The sequence below is a fragment of the Oenanthe melanoleuca genome, chromosome 14 (genome assembly GCF_029582105.1).
Source record: "Oenanthe melanoleuca isolate GR-GAL-2019-014 chromosome 14, OMel1.0, whole genome shotgun sequence".
NCBI lineage: Eukaryota > Metazoa > Chordata > Aves > Passeriformes > Muscicapidae > Oenanthe > Oenanthe melanoleuca.
The window spans coordinates 689,437-715,502 of NC_079348.1; the positions used below are offsets into that span (position 1 = coordinate 689,437).

The 26,066-nt window shown below is 40.4% G+C and overlaps 1 protein-coding gene across 1 annotated transcript; it reads right to left on the reverse strand.

The window, feature by feature from the left end:
• Nucleotides 1–1,487: 1,487 nt before the first annotated feature.
• Nucleotides 1,488–26,029, reverse strand: MARF1 (meiosis regulator and mRNA stability factor 1). The gene is made up of 26 exons (XM_056503163.1): nt 25,048–26,029; nt 22,931–23,578; nt 21,140–21,314; nt 19,566–19,792; nt 18,678–18,795; nt 17,857–18,029; nt 16,633–17,067; nt 15,956–16,125; nt 15,690–15,851; nt 15,272–15,461; nt 14,369–14,547; nt 13,404–13,484; nt 12,213–12,449; nt 11,352–11,471; nt 10,847–11,022; nt 10,540–10,760; nt 9,793–9,935; nt 8,390–8,523; nt 7,688–7,890; nt 6,975–7,202; nt 6,017–6,247; nt 5,697–5,909; nt 4,954–5,014; nt 4,720–4,860; nt 4,037–4,207; nt 1,488–3,897 (listed from the first exon to the last, which is right to left on the reverse strand). The coding sequence occupies exons 1-26, from the start codon at nt 25,192–25,194 to the stop codon at nt 3,665–3,667; spliced, it is 5,217 nt and encodes a 1,738-aa protein (XP_056359138.1). The 5' UTR covers nt 25,195–26,029; the 3' UTR covers nt 1,488–3,664.
• Between the last annotated feature and the right edge of the window lie 37 nt (nt 26,030–26,066).

The window sequence follows — 26,066 nt, forward strand, 5'->3', positions numbered from 1 at the left end:
ACCCCAAACCAATCTCATTATGCTCCTAAATGCCTTTGGCACCTCACTAGAGCCCAGAGCCTGCACAGGTTAAGGACAGTTCCCAGCCCTGCACTGGGAATATAAAGGGTCCCAACATAAATACATGCAGTATTCATTTAGCACTACAAGCCATTTTAATAATGACTTGAATTAGAATTTTTTCTGCCTTTATCCACCTAAGTAATATTAAACAAAAATAGTCATACAGGAGGGAATACAGCATTTAAAGCAATGCTTGCTAGAAAAATGCTATTAATAGGAGTTAAACCACAGCTCCCAGTGCAGCTAGTCTGCCCTGTTACATTATGGCAAGCAAAACAAGGCATGCTATTTTTAGAATAAAATGAAAGCTATTTCCATCACAACTTTTTTTACTAGTTTAAAACAGATGGCTTCACATAAAATGAGAATGAAAGAAGTGGGAATGTTTGCAGCACAAAACCAAAGCAGCATTTAATATCAAACTCATCTTTTGAAGGTAATCACATACCAGATACTGTAATGGATTTTACTCATTCATTTACTTAAAAACATAACTACTGAAAAATGAAATTACAGAATTATAGGTTTGTAGTGCTGCTCTAGGAAGTTTTCATAAACCACCTGTTCCTCCTTTCAAAGAGGAATATTCATTACTTTCAATATGACATATTTATTACGTATTTATTACACTGTTTATGAAGAATTTCCAGCTAAGTTTTTTAGGTAGTTACTTTAAAATTGTTGACTGAATAAGTACTCTCTAAGATCAAGGGATTGCTTTCTGCAGCAGGCCTGACATTTACTCGACTCCACTTAACACTTCAGTTAAGTGAGAATGTGTCATAAAACAAAAGCAAAAGAACAAAACCAAAAACAAACCCAAACAAGCTTCCCCCCAGAGAAGTCAGGAGCAGCACATCCAGGTCTTTACTTTTGTACATGAAGCTGAGATGACAGAGTTCAGTTGAGCTGCATTTTTTTTATTCTGTTAAGAGTCTGAATTTCAAAACACTCCAGTGAAAGAAATGTGCCACATCTGTAGTTCTGGAATAATTACCATCTGCAAGCTGGAAAAAGCCATTTTAACTCAAAAGTGACTCATTAACTTTATTAATGTTCACATCACCTCATTTGTCACAATTTTACCTCTCAAAGGGAGACAGTGGGGATGAACACCTGACATGCACCTGCTGAATTTACAGCCCCTTTCCATTTTCTCTCTTTAGGCTGATAAATAGCACAGCTCCTTCTCCAAACAAACCCCACACATGACTCTGCATGCAGAGCAGACACTGACTGCAGCTGCAAACAGCTCAACTGAAAATATCCAGAATTTATAGTGTTTTTTCAGTCTTCATTAACCCCCAGCTCTGTTCTATCAAGAATTAAATCCAAAATGACACAGCCAGTTAAGTATTCTAGCACAGCTTAGTTTGTTCTGGTGGGTTTTTTCCCCCCCACAGGACTTGAGACAAGGACAAGAGTTATGCTTGCTTGAAAATTTTATTGACAACTGTTTGGTCCCAACACACAAAACAGCACTTGAGCCACAAAAGAAAGTGTCCAAACAAAGTAGACAGCTAAGAAAAGAAGTCTTTCTTCTCTCTCCCATTCCAAGGAAAAAAAATAGTGCATAAGTTGAGGGCTTCAGTGACATTTTTTCTTTTAAACCAACATGAATCTGAAGTAGTACATTTATTTGCTAAATTAAAGAATTTCATGGTTCCAATGCTTTTAAATCTGTAAGTCACATCATTCATTTAACCCTTTGGATAAAAAAATATATTGCAATTCAATTAGCTATTTTGTTACACTATGAACACAACTTCTCAAAAGTATTATTCTATTACTTTCAAACAGCAATTTCAGCAGAATCACACATGAATCCAGGTAAGATATGCTGACCTCCATATGTGGTATAACCACCACATTTTCCTCTGAAGCAAAAACCTGGTTTTCTTTATACTCCAAATGACTTGTAGCTGCATCTCATGAAAATATTATTTCAGGCTGATCTCTTCTCCAATGCATGCTCTTCTGAAACAAAGATCCAGACTGATCACTGTCAACCTTAGCAAAGTTAAGGTGAAAGATTTTCTTGCATGTAACTCACTAAAAACATTCCAAGAAAACTTAATTCTGAATTCCTTCTTCCATAGCAGAATGTCTGTAGAGGTTCACTGTGGGCTGAAAATACTGTGCCATAATGCTCAGAAAAACCTCCCAGTGTTTCTTTGCACTTACAATGGCTATAAACTCACTACTGGTAATACCTGCCTAAATATAAAAGATTTTATAACAAAACCTGACTAGTAAAATTCTGTCCATAGCCATTCAGTGGCATTTCCTGTTGCTGGCTGAAAAGTTAGAGCCTGTGTTCCATCCCTTGCATATTACAACAGAATCCATCTAAAAAAATACTCAGTTAGCCAGTGGAAAACTTCTAGTATAGGTTCTTTCAATACTACAAGCATTTATTTGCTGCCTGGCAAATACAAGCCATTGTAAATGCCATGGTTACCCAGAATGGGTAGAAAGTCTCACACACTGGACAGTTCTGCTAACTAGAGTTCAGGTCATCCACTGACAGCCTCTCCCCAGAGCTGGCCCTTGCAGAAGCCAGCACAAGATGCCACAAATTCAAAAAGCTGCCCACACTAGGAGTAAGTCTTAGAATAAAAACAGACACAGCTAAAAGAGAGCACATCAAAGGACAAGCTTCCCATTTCCTGAACATGCTTAAAAAGAGAAAACAAGGTTAAGCAGAACAACCTTAGCATTTCCACTTGTAGCTAGAACTTTCCTTACAGGTGGAAATAGCATCAGTACCTTCCATCACCAACATTTCAGTAAGACCTGCTCCATGATCTGTAATTTATGCATTAGATGCATATTTCAGAATCTTCCAACTTCATTTCTAGACACAATGAAAATGTGTGTGTCTGTATCTTATGACATCAAGACAGTATTTCCTTAACCAAACCCATGCCAGACAAAGTAAAGGTGAGGGAAGCTCAAAGCATCAGTGTCCTAGAAAGCTCCTAAATGGAACTGAAAGCTACAGCAAAAACCATTTAAAACAAGCCTTGCACAAGACCCACAGAATCTGCTACAGATATCTTTAGACAAGCATTCCCAAGGCAGTTACAAGTCACCTGGAAGTCAGAACAAGTTTCCTCTCCAGAGGACAATCAGCTCCCCTCACTCCTGTCATCCCCAGGTCAGCAAGTTAAAATTTCTCAACAGGCTTTTGAAAGACAAATCATGCATTTCATTAATACTGTCTGAAACAATACCAGTAAGCAACAGCCTATAGAATACAATATGCTACATGTATGATTACATCACCAACAAGGCTTCAGGAAAATAAAATCTGTTCCATGTTTGTTGAATTAATGTTTTGCTTTTACTGAACACATTTAGGAAAAACTGTAAAATTTAGAATAATTTAACAAATGCCAGATTTTTTTTTTCAAAATAATAGAAAAAAATCTACTCTGCTAACAGCTGTGTTCAGTGTAAAAGGAACAAAATCTTCACAGAATACATTAAATACAAATTAATTCCTCTAGGTTCTCCATTAAAATACACATGGGTTAACAAACAGCTTTACTCTGAGCACAGTCCATAGGTATTTGTCTTTCACACTAAAAAGGAAGAGTTAAAGCTTGGTTACAGGTGCAAGTGAGAAGTTGGCTGCCAATTTGACCTTGTTTTTGTGTTGCTTTTTGGCTGGGCTGTCTGTTGCTTCTTTGTTTACTTGGGTTTCAGAGGACTGACAGGGAGGCACTGAAGCATTCTCTGTGGTGTCAGACACCACAGAACCAGAGATCAGCTTTTCTTGGGCTGTGGTAACAATCCTCTGCTTTTCTTCTTCTGTTAAAATCATTATCTCTAAAATAATTAAGAGAACTCAATTAATTGATGCTCTGTTTTTGTAAAGAAAGAATATTTCTCTGCTGTTAGGCAATAAAATCCTGAACTAGAACCCATCAGCCTGATTTGAAGCAACAGAGGGAGGCCAAACTCTCACCTGGGAGGGGTGCAGGACGTTCCTCAAACTGAATGAGGTCTGCAGACTCAAGAACCACGGGATCAGGTCTCAGCTGGGGGGAAGGCAGGCAGGAAGGGACTGGCTCACACAGGAGATCAACAGGAGATGTGTTTGTGAGGCACAGGAGTTCTTGCTCTGTTTGATTAGGAACTACAAAAATAAGGGAACATCTTTCAGAGCATCTGTAAGCTGTGAAGGTGTCACTACTGCCACAGGTAAAGTCTCCAGATGCAGATCTGAGAACTATGCTCTATTTGAAATACTAACATCAACCTAATTAATGGTAATTAATTAATCTCAGGTTCATTTGCTGCATCAAGAGCAACTCAGCAATTCTCACCAGAACACAGGAGACACTGCTAGCAGAAGCTGCTGCTGACCCCCTCTCTCCTTACCCCCATGTTTACAGACTTCACTTTCCAGCAGTTCCCTGGGAAGCAGCTCCCAGCTCCTCTTTCCCTCTCTCTATACACACACATTTCCAGACCAGCAGCTCAGGACACAAGCCTGAACACTAACTCAGAGAAGTCCAACAAGCTTTCAAGCCAAAATGCATATTTATACAAGTTCAGATTTACCAACTCACCTTTCTCCATGCTGCTTCAATTACTCTGTTTATTTTCCCTAAGACAAATTTCTTACATAAGCCATTTTTGCATTACCATTGCTAGGCTTTCCTAGATTTAGCTCCATTGATGAACTGGGTCCTTGGGTCTCCACAATATGTCCATTATTGTCAGTAAGTTGATTTCCATGATCATCTACGTGATCAGCAGGGGGAAAACTAGGTGAGCTAAAACGAGCTACAGAAAGAAAAGGTAATTTGGTTAGTTTACTCAAGCTGCCTCTTAAAAGAAAAGAGAAATAAGATACTGCTCAGAATTGAAATGGCTTACTTTTCATATCATTCTTCAGGACTACAATTCTCTTATGGCCATGTCCTTTAATCCAGACCACCTATGAAGGAAGCAGAACTGAACACCAGCACACTGACATGACTCCTAACAGTAAATTAAATCACATGGCTAATTTGTACTACACTACCCAAGTAAGGCTCCAAGTAATTAATACAAAAGGCAAACTGTAGTGCCAGAAAGTATACTAAATAAACATGAATGGAATGAAATGTTTAAACACAGACATGAAAAATTCCTTTTTGTCACTCTTCAGACTGGCTTAAAGGAAATATTATAATCAGAAACTAGGTCACAGAATTACCCCAGAGCACTTAGGATGTGTGATGACAAGAACATGGCACTTCTGACAAGGCCCCAGAATTCTTCACTCCCAAACCCAATAATGCACTCTGATCAAAATGAGGGTTCAGTACTGTACAACCATTCATCCACACAGACAGAAAATCAATTCTCTTACTCAGAGATGCCAGGGATGTTTACAGCCTTACTAGGAGCAGTTCTTAAGCAAAATTTCACCAAAGCATGTGTGCTGGTTTATTCTCTTTTTCCTTTCCAGATTTCTCAGAAGTGTATAAAAATACAACTGATATAAGCTTCCCTGAACAAGGCAAATATTCCAGTAATTCACCCAACTAAGAGAAACTGTGGCTGTGTAACTACTTTTAATCCATCTCAAAAAGCAGAAATCTCAATGTAATCGTGCAAAACTGAATTCTTCACACCTGTGGAATTGCTCCCAGGAGCTCCTCTAAGTTATTGCATCCATATGCTTTAGGCTGCAGCACTTCTCCTGTGTATTTGCTGTATGCTACTGGGAACTCATGAAGAAAAATTTGCTGATAATGGTAGGTGTGAAGTAAGGACCTCACATTCTTTGCAAAAACATACAGATTTGTAAGCTTGACATATTCTTCTGCTGCACCATTGGTAAAAACCTAGCAGAAAAAGAAAAAACAAAGGAGAAGGAATTACAGCACACACTTCCACAGCCTGTAGACACAATGGCTTTTCAAACTCATCAGAAAGGCAAGAGCCCACACACCTCAACTAAGTAAGGCAGACTCTTCAGGAGTTCAGTTAAGGTCATAAACCCATATTCACATGGATTAAGGGAAGTATTGTGGACTGCTTCATAATGTTGCTTAAGCTGTTCAACTGAGAGCAAGGATGTTCCATCCCAGGACATCAGCAAGACCAGCAGCTGGGCAGTCAGAGTCCTCAGAGACTTTCTATTTATCAGCTGGATCTGCTTGCCAGATTCTGTGTCAACCACCTGGAAAACATTATTGGGAAAGAAGTTAGGGACACAGAAGAGACTGAATTTAAAAAAAAAAAAAAAAAAAAAAAAAAAAAAAGTATATCTGTGGTTTATTTGAGCATAGCTGTATTCTGATATTCCCCTAGCCAAAAACACAAAATCAAGCACCCTGTTGCATGGAAATATTTACTTTAAATACATAGATCTGTACACCTGTGCAGCAGTTTCTTTCCACTGGTAGGTATGATCTTACTCTTTGTTGCAAGTCAGTTGGTCCTGACTGACCTCCAGCCTAACACCAGCTGCTAAGTCAACAAAACTGGAGCAACTAAACCAATGTGCCCACATCCATGCAATTGAAACCTCTCTTTTCCACTGGCATAGAAGCCCATATATTTATATTCAAAGCCTCAAACCATAGCTAAAACAGAAAAAAAAGAATCAAAAGCATTAGAAGACTGAAAACTACTACAGTTACCAGAAAACTTTTTCACAGGTGCAGGGAAAAAACAATTTGTTAAAATAAATATTAGAATAGAATCTGTTATTATGTGCTAAATAAACATGAATATTGCCAGAGAATGCTATAAAAGGCTACAAAGAACATATTAGGAATATTTGAAACCCTTTTGGAATCTCCCCTTCCTGACTTAACGCTGCACTGCAGAAACAACATTTCATTTCACACAGAGACAAAACTCCTAAGACAAGCTCTGGTGGGAGGGCACAGGGCTGGGGGCACCTTGACCACGTGGCAGAGTTTCTGCATGAGGGCAGGCAGGGAGCTGACGTCGAAGTCGTGCAGGCGCAGGGCGTAGCCGAAGGTCCTGCTGTACTCGGGCAGCAGCTCTGCCAGCAGCAGGCAATTGTCCTTCTGGGCCCTCAGCAGCTTCACCAGCTGGGCAGCCACTGCCTTCACCTGCTCCACCTCTGTCAGAGCCAGCACCTTCTCCTCCCCACACTCCAGCACCTGCAGGACACAAGGACAGCTGAGGGGATGGATGCAGGCTGGGTGAACAAAGTGTAAGCTGCAGCTGCTGTGTGCCAGGGCTCAGCCACACCAAAAGCTGTTTGAACAGCAAGCAAAACCACCTAACTTCTGAAATACAACAAAACAAGTGGTGAAAGAGTTAACTTTTCTAAAGCAAACTGAACTATACATATTATAGTTATATAACTATATATAATACATATTATAGTTATATATATAGCTATAATAAAACTTAGCTTCAATTTTGAGACACTAAATTTTGTTTGGATTTGTTAACAAACAGCCTCCTTAATGTGCTCAAAAATCACAGATCATTTTACCAAAATACCATTACTCTTTTTTTAACTACAGCTGTCCAAAGTTTATAACTCATACTAAAGTTTATGAGAAATATAACCCCTGCTAACACAGATGTATACATCCCAGAAAAATGCTTCAGTCCAGCTTCTGGCCCTGGAGCTCACCAGTAAGACATCTGGTATGGCTTCAAAGAGCTCCAGCAGCTTGGTAAAGCCGTAGTAGGCGAGCTTGCACTGGCGCCCGAAGTGGTGGTGGTAGCAGGGGATGAACTTGTTGAAGGGCATGCGGAAATGGGGCTGGTGCCGCAGCAGATCCACCACCTCCTTGGAAAACTGCTTCGTTCTTTCAATTTCCTCCTGGGTGCGTTCTAGAGTTACAAAATAACAAAGCAAGAGCTACATCCCAAAGCACTCATGAGATGTGACAGAACACAATCAGCAAACAGTGGCTGCTTTTCAGCAGGACTGTGCATTATCCCAAGTCACACTTTGCTTATTCCACTGAGACCTTTACCAGGCTTACATGCTCAAAAGTCCAAAACAATTACCAGGCCTTTAGATGGATTTTAAATAGCCAAATATGTTGTATTTTTTCCTGTATGCAAACAATTCACTGTCTAATCATTCCACAGAAAGCACAACTACATGCAGAAGTAGTAACATTATTTTATATTTTCTGCCACCTCTTTTCCTGTCTGTTCTACTATAAGTGTTCAGAGAATGATATTCTTGATTTGCTAGAACTCAGCAACTTAGTTATAATGAAAGAAAAATATAAAAAATCCAAGTCACTCCTACATTTACTAAAGCTTTAGAACAGTCAAAGAACAATCCATTTAGAAACAACACAAAGTTTCAGGGACATACCTCGTTTAGGAATACAAATCACCATTTCATTGTCCTGCTGTGACAAACAGATGGTTGTATCTGGAATTTCTGATATAATATCAGCCAGCTCACACACTCCATACTCAGTAACATCCCAATCCTTAGAGAAACACCTGAAAGTTTGTAAGAGCTGTGTGTAATACAAATATTCATTCCAAGAGGTGGGGCAACCCCAAAGGGGCGGGGCCTCCCACCCAGCCATGCTGCGTAGGCAAAAAATTTTTTTTGAGAAAGCCTCAAATCCTAAAATTTCCACATTGGCAATAACACTATCCTGGGAAACAAAGGGAAACTAGAAATCCATTCTAGCCAGAGAAATAAGACTTACTGTCCTGTGAACAGTGTAGCAAAGAATTGGATGTATCAACCAGTGGTTTTAATTGCTTTAGGAAAAATGCAATTATCCTGTGCATACAGCTCCAGCTGGCTACACTTCTAATGGTCTCTATTTGCTTAACAATTACAACCATACACTCTTAAACAAGAGCAGGTCTCAAGAGAAGGCAAAGACATCTGAAAAACATTATATTAAGCCTCCCAATACTGTGTAATACATGAAAATGCATTTTAGTTTTCCCACTTCTCCAACCAATACCTCTCAGGAGCAAGAACATTTCACAAACACTCTTATTCCACAAATAGCCAGTGCTGACTGTATATTAAGTAGATTTATAAACAACCAATAATGTATTTTTGCCAAGAGTGTAAATAGGAAAGTACACTCCCAAGGAGGAGCTGCTGGCACATGATTTACAACAGCACACATGCAAAAGAAGATTCACAGGTAGCTCTAAGATGGCATGGTTTGTTTAAAGCACATAACTAATAGTTTCTACCTTTCTATTAAAAAAAAAAACATCAATCTTGGTTCTTAAAATAAAACCCTACTCTTTAGAATGCTAGCACAGGATGTTCCAGATAGGTATTACTCCTAATTTCTGCCACTGCTAGATCCAGTTAAAGTAGTAAAAGTAGCTCCTGACAGTTAATCTATTCATTTTAGATTTCCTTCTGAAGAAAGCCCAGCACTAAGTTCTCCCTTTACTGTTCATGCTAATGTGCCAATGTACTTCATGTACTTGCTTAAATCCAACCTTGCAGTCAGAGCTTCAAAGAGAGCTAATGAAATACAATAATCCATGTCCAACCTCAATGAAGTTAAATAAACCTAAAGTACTAGAGGAAGCAGTAAGATATGACACAGAGCTCTCAATTTTTGTTTTCATTGGAATGGGAAGTTCCATATTGCAAAGAAAAAGCAATGTAGTTGCCATGGTTTTGTACTGGGATTTTAAAGTGCTGATTCCTCTTACACCAGGTATTAAAATCATCATTAATACAGAGGCCCTGCACAGCTGTTCCTGTTTATTAGTGTAACTTACCAGTGATAAGCCTGCAAGAATTCCCTCACAATAACTTGCTTGCTGGCCTGGGATTTGAGCAGCTTCAGCAAATCCTGAGTGAAGCGTTTCACCTGAGCTCGGTGTGTCAGCGTTAACAAGCGCTTGGAACCCATGCCAAGGATCTGGAAGAAAACACACTTGGTCACTCACATCCAGCACCCTCCATAAAAGATTTAAAAGCCAGTATTACTATAGGGAGGCTAGAAGAGACAGCATCTGGAATGGCAGCCTCCTGAGGCCACCCACTTTCTGTCCTAAGAACTGAGCCTTGGAGGAATTCAATACTCATCCATGGGTGCTACTGCAACCTCTGCACATTTGTACTGGTTATTTAAAAATACCACAACCAACTGCTGTTCAAAGCTGTAAGTGAATGTGACTACAGGGGCTTTGGAATAACTTATTGACTTATTTCTTTAGAAATCCCTTCAAGCCACAGGCTACACATCTCAGCCCAACTCACAAACACTCAGCATTTGCAGTGTTGTTATGCAGCACAACTAAAAGGTTGTGCCATAGGTTAAAAGGAGCTCTCCCCAGAAGTTGTTTTGAAAGGGCTGGCACAGAAACAGCATCTCAAAAAAGAGCACAACCAAGTTCAGTCAACCAGCTCTTCCAAGGGACACTAGGCAATTTCCCAGCATCTACTCTACAACAGCAGCCAGGAATTCAGATGGCTGCAGCTGCAGTTCCCCAGGTCAGAGCAGCCAGTACCACATCACTCACCTGTAGTACATGAGGCACTGCTTCCAGCAGCTCCATTAATTTGGAATAGCCATAGTCAGACACTCTGCACTGCTTTGCAAAGTGGTGGTGGTAGGTTGGGATGAATTTGCTGACAGGGATGACACAGGATGGCTGGCTCTTGAGCAGATCTATCACTTCTCTGCTGAACTGAATGAGCTGGGGATTGCCTACAGGGCTCTTGGAGCGCAGAAGCCAAGGGTCTGCAAACAGAGAGGCATTGCTGGGCCTTGCACAAGGACTCCTCTACTGAACACTAAGAGAAAAGGCTTTAAGTGGAAATATTTACCTGCAGTAGGAGGTGGTGGTTTGTTGTGTATCCATTTGATAACTTTAATGCCATTCTGGGCAGTGGCAATGTTAACTCCAGGAACACAGGTAATCAGGTGTTCTAAGGGAACACCACCTTGGCCTTCTGGCACCATTTCAAGGTCATTGAACTCTGACATGTAACAATCAGGAAAACTGTGGAGGGAAAAAGGCTTCCATTATACACTAAAATACCACTATAATAATTGCCCTAAAAACATTATTTTGAGATATTTAATGAATAAGAGATTTCAATAGCTTACTGACATTACAGAAATCTTCATAAAATGCATATTTTAAAGTGTGATATATATATATATATATATATATAAGTGTGCTGGTTTTGGTAAACAAGAATTTTAAAAGCTACCACTTCATAGTGTAGCTAAGTGCAAACTAAGTTTATATACAACAGATAATTCCCAAAAAGTTCTAGGTCTTCAACCTATCAGACCTTACTAAAAACAGAATTTAAAATACTTCACCTTAGTAAAGGCACAGTACCCTCATGTGTCTGTAGCAGGCTGTGAACTTGGGGAGCAAATGTCTTCAGAGACAAAACCACAAAAGGAATTCGATAAGAATCTGGATCAAACTCATGTTCACTGCAAAAATAAGAGGTTCAGGTTTTTATCCTTACTCTCCACACAGTTTTAACACAGTATCTCTGCTCACCTAGATAGTAAACATTATACTGTATGCACATAATATACTGCTCTGACATAGCACTTGTAGTACAGTACAAGCAACTTTCATGATTTTTTCCCCAAAAGTAACACAGCTACAGCAAATTTCCAGAAGTAACATCTAGAAGGCCATATTTTTATTACCTATGAAAACTTTCAAATTAAATTTCAGCAGCACATATCAGGCAGTTAACAATGAACACCTAATAGCTGCTCTAGCAGCAGAACCTGGCAGCTGTTGAATTAAACAAAAAAATACATGACTTCAAGAAACCTGCAACTCACTATGAATCACTTTCTAAATATAGCTGGAGGACAAAGAAGAATGATCAGCTACAATAACATAATGAAATTCAGGTAATAGAAGTCTCTAATATGTATAGCCTTGCTACATAACCAGAGGAATGCAGGGAACCTTCCAGCTTCCCTTAAAGAGGTGTTCAATCCTGGCAGCTGGGTTAGAACACAATCATCTCATCTGCACACACCAACCCATGAGAACTAGAAAATCCACTGGCACATCTCACTATTTTCTGCCTTATACTTGTAAGCATACAAGGAGTGACTAGAGCACATTAGAGAGCTCAGCTTTAATACTGGTTCACTAAATATTGCTGTTCAAACATTTCAAAGATTTATAGTATTTTATAGACAGCTTACATCAAGTCTTTATTCAGGCAGTGCTGCTTACAAACAGGCTCGTGGTACTCCAGCTCTTCAAATATGATCGGGCTGCAGTTTGCTGAGGAGCCATCGTGGGACTGTGAGGAGCCCAGGGGGCTCTGCCTGGCCTGGCTGCTGGGCAGGAGGCACACCAGCCTGCCACTGCCCTGCTCACGGATGGCCAGGGTGTCTGGGAGCTTGTACAGGTCTGCCACAGCCAGCTTCCTGCCAAACCTAAACCCAGGGGAGAAGCAAACACAGGCACTTTGGAAAGCAGCTCAGCCAATGCCGACATCTGCCTTCCTTGTTTCATAAACTGCAATGTGATAGAAAGTATTCAATGCAAATTGTTAAGGTAACTAACCTATTCAACCATAATTGAATAAAATAGTGAAAGCACAACTGCAGGAGAGGAAGAAATAGGAATGCCCTGTAGATATGATTGCCTAGCAAAAGATGCTAAGAATATAGAAACTGTAGGTGAGGTTGAAAGCAGTGTTCCACTGAGTGGCTGGAGAGCAGCAATGTGGATGCCTGAAGCCTTCTCCCTTTGGTAAGATAATGCCAGTTGCTGCAAACATACCAAAGAGCAGCAGAGAACCCCTCCTGGCATGACAGGAAGGGTCTGAGATAAGGTTTAGAGATAAAGTAGTAAACCATGGTAATGTAGAGATTCCCATAGGTTGTATGTAAATGTTAGAGAATTTGTATCTTGTATTAGATTGGTTAGTGGAAATTAGAATATTCAACACAGGAGATTTAAGACTTTGTAAAAGGACACCACTCTCTCTTGCTCTCACACCCTCAGACACCCTCTGGCTCCCTTGCTCTTGTCCCTGCACCCCTCACCCTTGCTTTATCCCCTTTGTTATCTCACTGCTCTGTTTGAGCTGTGTCTGGCAGCTCCCAGCTCAGCCCTGCTCACCCACACCCACTGTAATAAACTGCAAACCTCAACACCAGAATACAGAGTGCCTGAGTTTGTCCTGACCACCATCCACCACCAGCTCCTACACACAACCTTCTGATAAAAGGCCAGATTTGCCATCATTGCCTCTGGGTATGACATATGCTGCAGCACCAAGAACAAAAATTTATAGTTCTCCACTCTGCTACTCTAAGTCACTGCAAACAATCATACACAATCAGATTTTTTTAGCATTGGAGAGGAAACCACCAGGAACTTACTTTTTTTCATAGATTTCTGTGAATTTGAACACAGGCAAGCAACAAGCAGGTGCATCCTGCAGAATGGACATTGCTTCTGAGCTGTAAGAGAAGTTTTGCAGCATTTAATCTGCTGTTGTTAGACTCCAGCCTAAATTAGTGAGGTATTTACAGATGCAGTTTATCAACAACAAATAAAACACGACAAAGGGCATTCTCTTCCATTCCAGCACTATAAAAGTTGTCATTTCTGCTAATTCATCAGATCATGCCTCTGAAGGAGTTGCATCTTTCATAGGTGGTGATAAAATCTGAGAACCTATAAAATGCAACATCAAAGCTGCAGCATTAGAAGTTAACAGCCTGGTCACTACATCACAAACTTTGACCAGGCAAGAATGAAATAAAGCTGTAAATTATACAATGGCAAGTAGCACACAATTGTAGAATACTCTACAGTCCAAGCACTAGTTTCATTCTGTGAATAAATGATGACAGCTTTGTTTCTAATGTTTTGTTTCAGTAAGAAAAAAACCCCAAACTTCTATTCTCACTACCATCAGCACTCTTAAGTTGTATCATGTTCCAATGTAGCAAATGAAATGCTGTTGGTGTTTCCAACTGTGGACCCACCCTCAAAAACTAAATTAATACATGCTTTCTTGGAAGAAAGAAGAAATAAAGATGCCCAGTGTAATCTTACCCCAGTAGCACAAATTAAAGTAAAGGTATATCAGTATTATGCAAGAATAGTAGTGCAGCTATTAAACCCTCTTAAACAAAGATCTAAGTCTTCAGAAGGAATTTAGAATACAAGCAGTGTAGAAATACTAAATTAAAATCAGTCTAGTTGTATTTAACACATTCATCAGGTTATACAACAGATTTTACTTTACTTCCCTATTATCCTTTAAGCAGTATTTTAAATCATCTCTCAACTACTAATACATGCTAGGACAATTAAGAAGATGCCAAGTGCTGATTACCTAAGTAGAGAGAGTGATTTACTAGCAGCTCCTGTTGCTAGTGAGACCTGGATCCTCTTACTGCCAATTTTGTATCTGTGCAGACTGTTGACAGCATTGATAGCTTCCTGCAGATTTTCCATCTGAACCATGGCCTTCAGCTGGTAGTCTGTATGGGGACTGAGCTCCACACTTTTTACCTGGGAGGAAGGAAACACCTCACACATTTACACCAAAACATTAACCCAGGGCAAGTCACCACTAGAGCAGTCTTGCTTTGGCCAAGAGCCAAACACAACAAGAGCAAAAGGAGTGTGATGAACCCCAGCCATGAGGGCAATGCAAACAAGAGCCAAGGACAGCAATCCTGGACTAAGGCAAGCCCATGGCATTTCCTTAACACAAGCATCATCTTCTCATTTAAAGACTATGCCAGAAAAATGTGAGCCACAGTTGAGACAGAAATAGGACATCTGACCTCACCTTCTACACTTGCTTTTTACCAATTCACATTTCCCTTGCTTTTGATCATTTCTGACTCAAAACAGTTTTTACTGTGATGGTTAAGCTGACACTAGGAATTCACCTCTACAGCTTAAAATGGTTATCCTGTTAAAGCTTAAGTCTCATCCCTACATAGTAATGAGCCACTTAGTAAGAATTTTACACACCAAACTTTAGCACACCAGATCTGTGAAAACCACACACATTAAAATTAAAAACCTAATACAAGTGGTTATCTAGGAAAAAAAAAGGCTTAAAGGAAAAAAAACCCACCCCACAACCCATCTTTTTAATAAGGTTTAAAGGTCCTGCTCCAATGCTGTCTTTCTGCTCACCTGAATTTAACCACAAATATGTCCCTAAATACATAAACAGGAACTATTTTTAAAGCAGATTTAATAAAATAATTTGAGCCTTTACCTTGCCATGTCTAGAGAAGATTTCCTGTAAATTTTGCTGCAACTCTTTTCTGGATAATCTGTAATCTACATTGCTGATCTGAATGTCTGCACCATTTGCAAAGGGATCAGGGCAGTCTGTACCACTGGCATGATTCACTACATTGAAGGTGAGTGGAGATGATCTATTTGAAAGGTTGGGAGACATACTCCTGGGTAAAAGAAAAACATTTATGAGCTGAAGCAACTGCACAATTCCAACATATACATCTCAAAGTCAGATAATAAGACACAGGTCAAGTGCATAAATACAGCACTTAGAAGGGATTTTCCCAGTACATGTGTGCAGGCTAAAATCCCAGCATAAGCTAATCAGCTGTGAATAATCAATGTACATAGAGAGGAAGCCTCACTGCCCCTCCCAAGGCAGGCAGACTCACCGAGATGACCAGCAACTCTGAGACACCAGCAAAGGACTGAGCTGTCTTGAGGCTGTCAGCTTGCTGAAAGCAGAGGGATAGCTGACCTGAAACACAGCTTCATCTTTATCTTTTTTATCTACAGGGGAATTGGTAATGCTCCTGGAAGCAGAGGTCTCTTTCCTATTTACAAATACATATAAGAAAAAAAAAAAAATTATGTTGCAGAATTTACATTTAAAACTATGTAACTAAAAATCAGCATATTTTTTAATTTTTAAACATACTTCTGACTATTTTTGGAGGATGATTCTCCTGCTCCCATTTTTTTGGTTGCCAGAGACACAGGAATTGCTGCATTAGAGTTACTCTGAGGAGAAGGTATTTGTTCTCTTAAACGTTCTTGCTGGTTTTCAGTATTTCTGTTGATGTTCTTTGATTCAAGGCGGCACAGCTCCTACATGAAACATAAAAGGTCAGCAGAAAAGCAGCAGACATCCTTGCCAGAGGCCTTCTTTCTGATGGAAGGCTAGATGACTGACCATTTTTTTATTTAACAGTGTTTTCATTGGTTTTTCATAACAAGGAATTTTTGATTTTCTGTGGCAGAAGACCGTAGATGGTTAATTAGTTGAAACATTTTGGTACACTGTAAGTCTAACCCTACTTCTCCTTAAAACAAGGAAAATGGATAACTCTAGATGTTACTCATCACCAGAGGAAAAGTCAAGAGTGGCTAGAATTTGAAAGCAGTATTTCCAAATTGATAAAAACGTGGCAGGGAGGGGGAATACCAACCACTCCACATGAATTGTCTGCTTCCCAAGCAGATGAACACAGCTCTCATTCAGGAATGCCACCACACATTACAGTTATTTATTAGGACTGACAAGTTGAAGCAGTAACAGAAACAATCCTCAGAACACAGAGAAAAGCAAGAATATAGAACAAGGTAGAAGAATACCTGTAAACTTTTGACATTTGTGGATTTGACGGCAGATCCATGACTCTGGAATCCTCTCCCAGCAGGGCCTTTGGTACCAGCAGACTGATCACTTGAATCTTTGCTGAGGAGGCACAGCTTCGTGCTCTTGCTAACCTTTTTGGGAGACTTGACCTTGTCAGCTGCCAGCAGGCTGGAGCTCTTGGCTTCAGCGAGCTCTCTGCTCCTGGGGGTGAAGGAGAGCAGGATCCTGTTGCCGAAGACGTCCTCGTTCTCCATGCGCTTGCGCGCGCGCTCGGCGCTCTCGGGGCTGGGGAAGCGCAGCACGGCGCCGCTGCCCGCCACGCTCAGCACCTTCCCCCCGCAGTTGTCCGACAGCCGCCGCAGGCGGTTGCTGACGCTCCTGCTGTCTCTGTTCGCTGGCAGATTGTACACGTACAACAGCGTGTGGCAGGCCTGTTAAGAGGGAGGAAGATTTTAGTTTGGTTATGCCAGAACGCCCTCGTTCAAAGCCAGCAGCTCTAACGCTGGTTGTGGTGACCGTGCCCTTCCCATCAACGGCCATTCCTTTTGCAGCACTCCATTTGTTTGAAAACCTCTCATACCAAGGTAGATCCTCAAACCTCCATCTCCAATATAACTTAAATTTAGAATAGACTACACAGTCCTCGATCAATGATCAACACCTGATCAATTCTCCAGATGAGAAAGCACCATTAACTATCCAACAACCTATATATTCAATACATGCATGTGCAAACATAGGTCAGGAAGTATTGCAAGAAAGAAAAAGTCATGAGTGCTACACAAAGACACCACAACATATCCAGAGGGAATCACCAAGGAAGGCAAAAACCCAAGAAAAGGCACAATCACTCAAAACTTAAGAATGCAGCTCTAACACATCTTAATGAACAACTAAGTTCTTATCCAAACCTTCTGCAAGGGAAAGAAAAGCATGTAAGATACATTATCTGGTAAAATATTTATTGGTAGGAATGTGCCTTTACCATTTCACTTTTTAGTTAACTACTTTCTCATTTAGTATTCCATTCTTCCTGCCTGAAAGCAGAAAGCAAACATTTACATGATAGTAACTGAAATACAGACAGTGGCCAAACACACAGCAGATAACATTCCCCATCTTAATTAACACAATTTCAGCCTGTTCTCCTCCTAAATTCCAACAAAAACTGCCACTTAACACTTGGAAATGTCTGTTGCATCAAGGATTAAAATCTTTACCGGCATTTTCAGTGGTAACCTTGGTGGCAAGTCTGAAATAAATTCTTCAAAACAAATAAGTTCATGGGCATGATGCAAGAGTGCTTCTGAAGCTTGGTTCTTATGAACTAAAATGATTCTGAAGCCGTGGCGATGCCTCAGGTCACTCAGCTCCAAAGCAAAGTTCACATCCGCTGCAGAGGGAAAGGAAACAGGCAAGGAAACACTTGGAAAATCTCAAAAACATGATTGAAGGAAAAAACCCACACATCTCACTCAAGATTTCTCATTGGGATTTCCAGTGAAAAAGCAGCGACAGCTCCAAGGTTTCTCAGACATTATTTAAATCAGCAGTTCACATTCAGTCTCAAGACAAGGGCTTCCTTCAACAGCAGCTTGCAGCAATTCATCAGCAGGGCACTGCACTGGTACTGGGTATTTCTATAGCAAGCATTTCTTTAGCTTTAGGGAGAAAACCAGGGCCAACACATGGCAATTTAATAGTTGAGTGGATTGCAGATTTAACTGTATAATATATAATATGCTGCTATTTTGCTCAGCCCATAAATACAACTCCATGAGTTTTAATTTATGAGCTTCCTGTTGAAGCTAACTTTAGACAATCACACACATACCTAGTGACACTCAAAAAAGCATCAAGTCATAACAGTGACTGAACTGAGCCAAGTTCTCATCTTACTGCCCCTGCTTTTCCTTTGCTGACATTAAGAATTCAGTTCAGTTAAAGCTGGTTCTAAGCACCACCCTTGGAAATCAGAGTAGTGCAATATGTAAGAGAGGAACTGAAGGCAGCACTGCAGCTGAGTACCACAAAGACTTACTTGACACAAGAACCACAGTGGCAGGTGCAGTATGTGTATCAGCAAATCTCCTCAGACTCTGTCTGAGTTTGTCATCAGCAGCATTCTTGGCTGTAGCATTGATGTGTGCAACAGTCACCTGTGGAAATACACAGACACACCTTGAAGAAAAGTTTCAATGGGAACTGTGCTTACTTCAATGGATTTTAAAAAAAAAAAATTAAAATACAAGCCCTCACATGCACTTTTAATTTAGGCAAATTAATATACACATGCACAGAATAGAACATACAGAAATCAAAAACTGCTCTGTGAGCACTAAACTCCATCCCTAGTTGTTCAGTAACATCTTAGGGGTGACTTCTGCTGTTAAGGATCACAATTCACACACCTCAAAAACATTCCAGGAAACTGTCAATCTGTTATTTCGAGGGTGGAAATTTCTGACATAGAAACCAGTACAAAAAGTTATTAAAAATACCAAGAAACAGAAGTTATCAATGGAAAGTGTAGTGTTAAAGATGCTCCAAACAACAACACTAATCTACAGGTGTCCTTACCAATCAGCACAGTATTCACCAAGAAAGTAAAAAAGTTAATTTCACAGAACCAAGATTCTTTTAGGTTAATCATTTGGTCACAGATGTGAGGGATAACAAAAACTCCACCACTACATTTTACTGGATGAGATAAAACTAAAGCTAAACCAATTAGTTACAGATAACAGAATGCAGATTCACTTTTAAAAACTGTAACAGCAGCAAAAATAGAAGAAATCAGCATTAGAGACCCCCATAAACAAAAATGCACTAAACCCACAGAAGCAAACAAAGCTTTAATGTGAATCAATCCCGGCTCCAAGTGCACAAATTCTCAAGCAAGAGCACCCAGCTGGTGCTGGTTGGATACCTGGCAGTTGTTTAGCTCCTGAATAACTTCTTTATTTTCCTTACTGATGTCACACACACAGATGAATTCTGCCTCTCTGTGGCCTTTAAAGAACTTCTCCCGAATCCTCTGCACAACGGCCACAGCAGAACGGCCGGAGGGAACGGAGCAGTTCTCAATGTCCCAGAAAACCCCAATGGGGGGCAAGTTCTCCAGAACCTGGCCTGCTACTGCAACTTCTGGGGACCCTGTGCAGTGTAAGAACACAGCTCATTTTTATCTGCAAATACCAAAAATGTTACACTTGGCACTGTATGATCTTTGCATGTGGGAAGCCTCATGAACAACATGCCCAGGAACGCAAGTTCAGTTTTACTTTCTTAGGGAATCCAACAAACCATCAGTCTTCAACAAAAATTTAGTCACTGTCAGATTAGGATAAAGATTCAAGACAACTTGGACTTTACTTTTAAGCTCTCAAACAATCAAGTAATGTATTAAAAAAAAATTACCAAATGCCAAAAAAAACCACCACTGTCTGAAGCTGAGTAACACTTGGTGCTGTATCAGTAACAGAAGCAAAACATGGAAGCTGTTCAAATTTACACTGTGGATTAGGGAAGAAGTCTAAACAAAACTGGATAAGATGACCAGTACCATGATGGTGATCACAGAAAATCAAGGCAATATAGAACTATCCTACAGCTCAGGAGAGTGAGCTACAAAGTTTTTGCTATGGCAGGCTAAGCTGGTGTTTCAGCACTCTGAAAATCTACTTAAATTTCAACTAATATTATACAACTAGTCCATCCCCACAAAACAACTTGAAAAGAAACATGAGGAATGACACAGAATCCTCACAGTTTAAAGATAATCTACAAATTAATGTTACCTGAGAATTTAAAATAAGGCACACCTGATAATCATATTTGCTTTGTCTGTATGTTGGTTGGTTATCCAAAAGATTCACTGGAATTGCATTTGGTAAAAGACACTTGATTGGGGTGTCTCACCTTAAATGGATGTAGTTTTAAAGTAACAGTAAAACTATCAATTTCTTAATATTCTGTGACTTTAAAGTTTTTAACTTTTGTACTAGTTATGATTTTGTAGTTGAAATGTACAAACATTGTAGAAAGACCATGCAATTATTTAACACAGTATTTTCCTCTTAAGAACACCTGAGAAAGCTCTCCTGTAATTATAAATGTTACACCTTTACTGCATATGGAGTGACAACACACACTAGACTATGAAAATGCTTTTCCAATATAGCTGAAGGTGATTTCTTTACACATGAATAAAACAGCTTCCAAGTCTGCAGAATTTTTTTCTAGTTCTTCAAACAATACAAACAACAATAGTAAAATTAAAACTCTATGTAAACAACACAGTAAATTAGTTAAGTAGCCAAAACATGTGAAACCAAGTAATGAATTTTCAAAACAGAGACAAGGTATTTTTATACTGTTTAGTCTTCTATGACTTTATATAAGTTTCCAGATAATAGTGCAGTTTAAGAGAACTCTTGCTGTGCAACAGCATCTAAAAGGAGAACATCCACTAAATGGAATTTTCAAACAAAAGTGGTTTACCATATTTCTGTGGTGATTTGCCAAGGCTGCTTGCCAGCATCAAACTCTTCTCATTTCCTGTTCCTTTGGTTCCACAGCCATTACAGATTGGGATAGGAACAGGTGCAGTCTGTGCACTTGGAGGAGGAATATTTGGCCAGATTTTAGCAGCATCAACTAGGCTGTTTCTGGTTGGCTGTTGAGATAATTGTTCAGAATAAATGTTCATTTAGTATATAACATTAACACATGCTACTCCATGCTACAAACACTCAGCATCCCTTCTGCAACAAATGTGCTTTACACAGCTAATTAAAGAGTACAAAGGCATGAAGGAAGCTTCTATCCTTCTATCCCATCATATTCAGCTTTACATGCAAGAAAAGATTGTACTAAACTCAACCTATCAGGACATGCCACCTTTAAGTAGTATTAATATGTTTCCTTTAAAAAAAAAAACCAGCAAAAAACCAGAGATCTAGTATAAAAAACCTGCACATGAGAGTGGGTGTGATAATTCCAAATATATTGAATTCACCATTTAGTTCATTAAAGTGACATTTCACTCTTATATTGGAAACTTAAACTTAGAAGTTTAAGTAACAGATCTTGCAAAGTTGAGTACATTATTTCACAAGAAATTCCTGGTAATATTCAAGCACATTTCTAACAAGTCCTAAGCTTTACTAAATTGGAACTAAATTATAATTTACAAATTAGGGAAGACTAAACTAAGACCTATCAAACCAAACCAAGACTAGAATGTCCTTGTAGCATAAGAGATATTGCCTGACTTACAAATGGCTCTTTACTGATCAGCTGCTCAAGGGCACATCTTAACTGCTGTTAGCCTTTTCTCAGAGTCCCTACCATGGAACAGTTTAATTGGAGCTGCAAAGAAGAGATGACTAGATTTGAAAGAAGTTAAAACTCCACTGAGTACATTCCAGATCCCCTGCAGGCTGAACATGGCAAGAGCTCTTTTGTCTTCCCATAGCACTGAATGTTACCTTAGAAAAGAGCTCAGCTTCACAAAGGCTGTGTGCACATCTGGACTGTGTGCACATCTGGACTGTGCATCACCAACCAGGGGGACGCAGGCTGTGCCCACAGGAGCTGCTGTTCTGCTGAGTCAGGGGTCCCTGGGGTCTCTGAATTCTTCAGAGAGAAATCAGAGTGTAGGGATTGATTAAGTCTTAGAGTGAGTTCTGATGTTTTTAGTGAGGAAAAGGTTTCAAATGCCACAGTAGCAGAGTGTGTTCTACTGAAGGTTGCAAACATATATCTTCAGTAGAGGCTCCAAGCCCACAGCTGTAGACAGGACTTAGACACAACAATTATAGTAAGAATACTGCTTACATTTCTTAGAGGGAACAAGATAGATTCTATGTGTAGAGTTATATGTAACCTGGTGTGCTAGGAAACTAGAATTCTAATAGGTTAGTGAGTGATGGTCTGAGCTTGCATCTTAGCTTGTTGGAGAAATCCTATATAAGAGTATGTACTGGAGAGAGTTGGTGCTTTTAGCCATTATTGCTTTTAGCCACTTGCTTCTAGCTGCTGCTTTGGCTTTTGCCATTGCCTTTTGAGACTGATGTGCTTTGTAATAAATAACCTTTTTAACTATTAGCTGCTTTGCTTATCTAGAAGATTACCTGACAAGTCAGAGCCAAAGAGCTCCGAGCTCCAGAATTGGGTGCCTAAGAGCACCTGGGGTCAGAAAGAACCCGCAAAGCCACACACCACAGGTGGTGCCCGTGCGAGGAACACACCACCCCAAGAGGAAGCAGCCAGCAGAGAGGGGGTACAAACCTTGCTGAGGCAGTCAGTGCAGCAGTGGGAGCCCTTGAGGCAGACGGGCCCCAGGCTGAGGTGCAGAGGGTTGGCGCACAGGCGCGGCAGCTCCGGCTGCGCAGCGTGCTCCTGCAGGCGCCCCGCCGCCAGCTCGGGGCAGCCCACGCAGCCAGAGGAGGGGCAGCTCAGGCCTGGGAACTGGTGCAGCTTGTGCATGTTACCGTGGCAGGGCTGGAAGTGGAGCTTTCCACAACAGGCCAGGTGCTGGCAGGAAGATACACTGCTTTCTACGCACATAGCAGAGAACTCACTGGCAATTCCTGCCAGGTTGCTTCCAGGAGGGCTCTTCAGTGAAGACGCAGACTGATAAGCAAATCCTGACCCTACTTGACAAGTTATCGTCCCAGTGCTCTTTGAGTCTAATACTGTGCCAGGGTGAATCAGGCTGCCACCTCCACCACCACCACAGTGCATTTGTGGAGTACAAGAAGAGTCAGAGCCATGAGCACAGCAGCTTACTTTGGGGCCAGGGGAAAGCTGTAATTGCTGTTGCTGAAGAGGATGAACATCGGGAAGTGGCACTGCTGGAAACAATTTAGAGCCAGCATGAGGAGATGAAGCATCCTTCAATCCTACAGCAGCTTTCTTGTTCTCCATGTAATCTTTCTGGAAAATGAAACCCCAGTTACATTCAGGTACATGAATAACAATTTTAAAGGGTAAGAAGCACATATTTTTAGGCTATGGCAATTTTACATTTAAAGTGCTACTTTATGACTAGTCTTTATTAAGAGAACCGTGTCAGTTACACGTGCCAGCCTGAGGTAAACTGGTACCAGTGAATTTTGGAAGCAACAAACCCAAAGAGCAATAAACCAAACAGCAATAAGCCTATAACACACAATCAGAAAAGCAGAAAACTGTTAGGGCAAGGCTGAGAGATCCCTACTTGTTGTAAGGACAAACAAATGCTTCACAATTTGCACATATGTAAGCAATCACATTTTAGCGTGAATGAAGATTTTTACATTGCAATAAAATACTGAAAGTAGTGTATTAAAAGAGTATGACTTAAATTCAAAATTACATCAAGCAGGTAATATAGCAGGGGGCAAAGAAGGCTAAAATTTCACACCAACTAAGTGGCTTTTGTCTACTCTGATTTAAGATAAAGATGTACAGACAAAGACACAGACAGAAAAACAAAGTTTTTTAAAACGCCAGCCATGAAAACCAAGCAAAGTTAAAAGAAGCACAGAATAGTCAAGGTCAGCAGAGGCAACCTGCACAGAACGCTGCTACTAAACTTCTGAACTTTTACTTTCCAAATTGAATTAATGCATTTCCTACTGCACATAAATGAATAATTAATTACTCGTTCCTGTCCACTTGATGTTATGAAGATGAGCACTGCCAACAATCTGTCCAGAACTGATTTATATCCTGAATTACAGATTAAAGGCAGCTCCCTTCCTAACCCAACACATGAAAACAGCAACATGCTCATGTGTTTCTCTTATGCCTTCAGTTAGGCAGATTGAATGTGTCTGAACAAGTGTTACTGAACAGCTGGAGCTCACTTGCTCAAGCATCTAATTGTGTTGTACTACTCCTTCTAATCCCTACCCTTTGCATCTTAAATGTACAGAATTGTGTATGCTACAGAAAAGGAACATTTAAAGGAACAGAAACAAGGAAAAAGTAAGACATTGTGAAAAACAGCACCCACAACTGCTGTAGCTACTGCATAATAATAATTCAGAGAACTAAATTTGCCTCCAAACTAAATAGATAAATTGGAAGCATGACCTCCCTACTCTACTCTTCAGCAATAACTTGGCAGAGCTTCCCAGAAGCTCCTTACACACCTTTCAGGCAGCCAGCTGCATTATCCCAAAGAGCTGTGGAGAGCAAAGCCTGACAAGCAAAGCAGCTCACCTGTTCTCCCCACCACTGGTGTGAGTGCTGTGAACACAAGTGAATGCCCTAAATTCCCAGGCAGACCTTGTACTTCCCTTGGAGCTGCTGCCTCCTCTCCCTTCCCTCCCCACCCCTCAGCCAGTAACACCACTGGAGTCAGGCCCCATCCCCTCTGCACTGGAGCCCAGCCACCTCTCAGGGAAGGCAGAAATTACCGTTTTTGCACCACAAGGCAGAGCCTTCTCAGCAGCAGAAAAGCAATTGGAAAGTTTCCAGAGCCATGGCTTAGCATCATTCTCTTGCCTCTGAAGCCATCCCAAGGATCTATTGCAGAGGTTCTCCGTCCTGTTTCCTTCCATCATACAGCCAAACAAAAAGGTTCAACATTCTCTCATCCCCCCTTCCTTTCATTCTTCCCACCTGCTAAGAGGAAAAAAATCAACAAGCATACTTTAAATAACTTTTAAAGCAAAACAGAGAAAAATCAGGGTGGTCTTAAGAATTCCACTACTGCTCTGTCAGTAAATCTGCATTAATTATGTTAAATTTAATCATGCCTATGGCCAATGCCTTAACTACCCTTTCTAATACAGGAATGCTCCTCATGACCCACAGCATAGAAGAACCAGTCTGAGGAGAAACACCCTGAAGTCCATGGCATTAGCTGGAGTCACACAGCTGCCAACATGAAAAAGTGCCCTCGGACTTTCAGCACAACTCTCCTAGAAAGCAAATCCAGGAGGCAAGATAGCTCAGCTGCAAATACACAACAGGTGCAACTGAACTCAGCTGAAATAATTGAGCTATATATTCACCCTTCTTCCATTGGCTAAGAAAACCTATACACAACACAGTGTTTAGCATTTAAACAGAGCTTCAAATTAGTAAAATAAATTACAGGTACTTCTGCTAATCCTCGAGCTACCCCACTGCATATCAATTTAGCTTTAGAGCCACAAAGCGACCTAAGGTTCAGTACCAGAAAAATTCTGGCTGGCAATTCTTACCCTCCAACTCACTCCTTCCGGCTCTGCTGTATTTAACGTTAAACACAGTAACCATAGAACACGTTACACAGCACTACACTTAACCTGCGTTCTTTTCAACCTCAAAAGAACTTTCACTTCTTTTATGAGCAGAAAGCGAATCCTAGCTTTCCAAAAATCATGCTGTATACAACAGCAAGTTTTACAACTCTAGAGTACGTTACTTCTGAATGCATCTGATAACAGCG

Bases quoted from the DNA above. Each gene is read 5' to 3' on its own strand.
- MARF1 (XM_056503163.1), bottom strand. From the start codon at position 25,194: ATGATGGAAGGAAACAGGACGGAGAACCTCTGCAATAGATCCTTGGGA. The intron at 11,472-12,212 runs GTAAGCTGTCTA...TTATTTTTGCAG, and splicing joins TGCCTGAATAAAGACTTGAT to TGAACATGAGTTTGATCCAG. The intron at 6,248-6,974 runs GTGCCCCCAGCC...AATGTTTTCCAG, and splicing joins AACTCTGCCACGTGGTCAAG to GTGGTTGACACAGAATCTGG.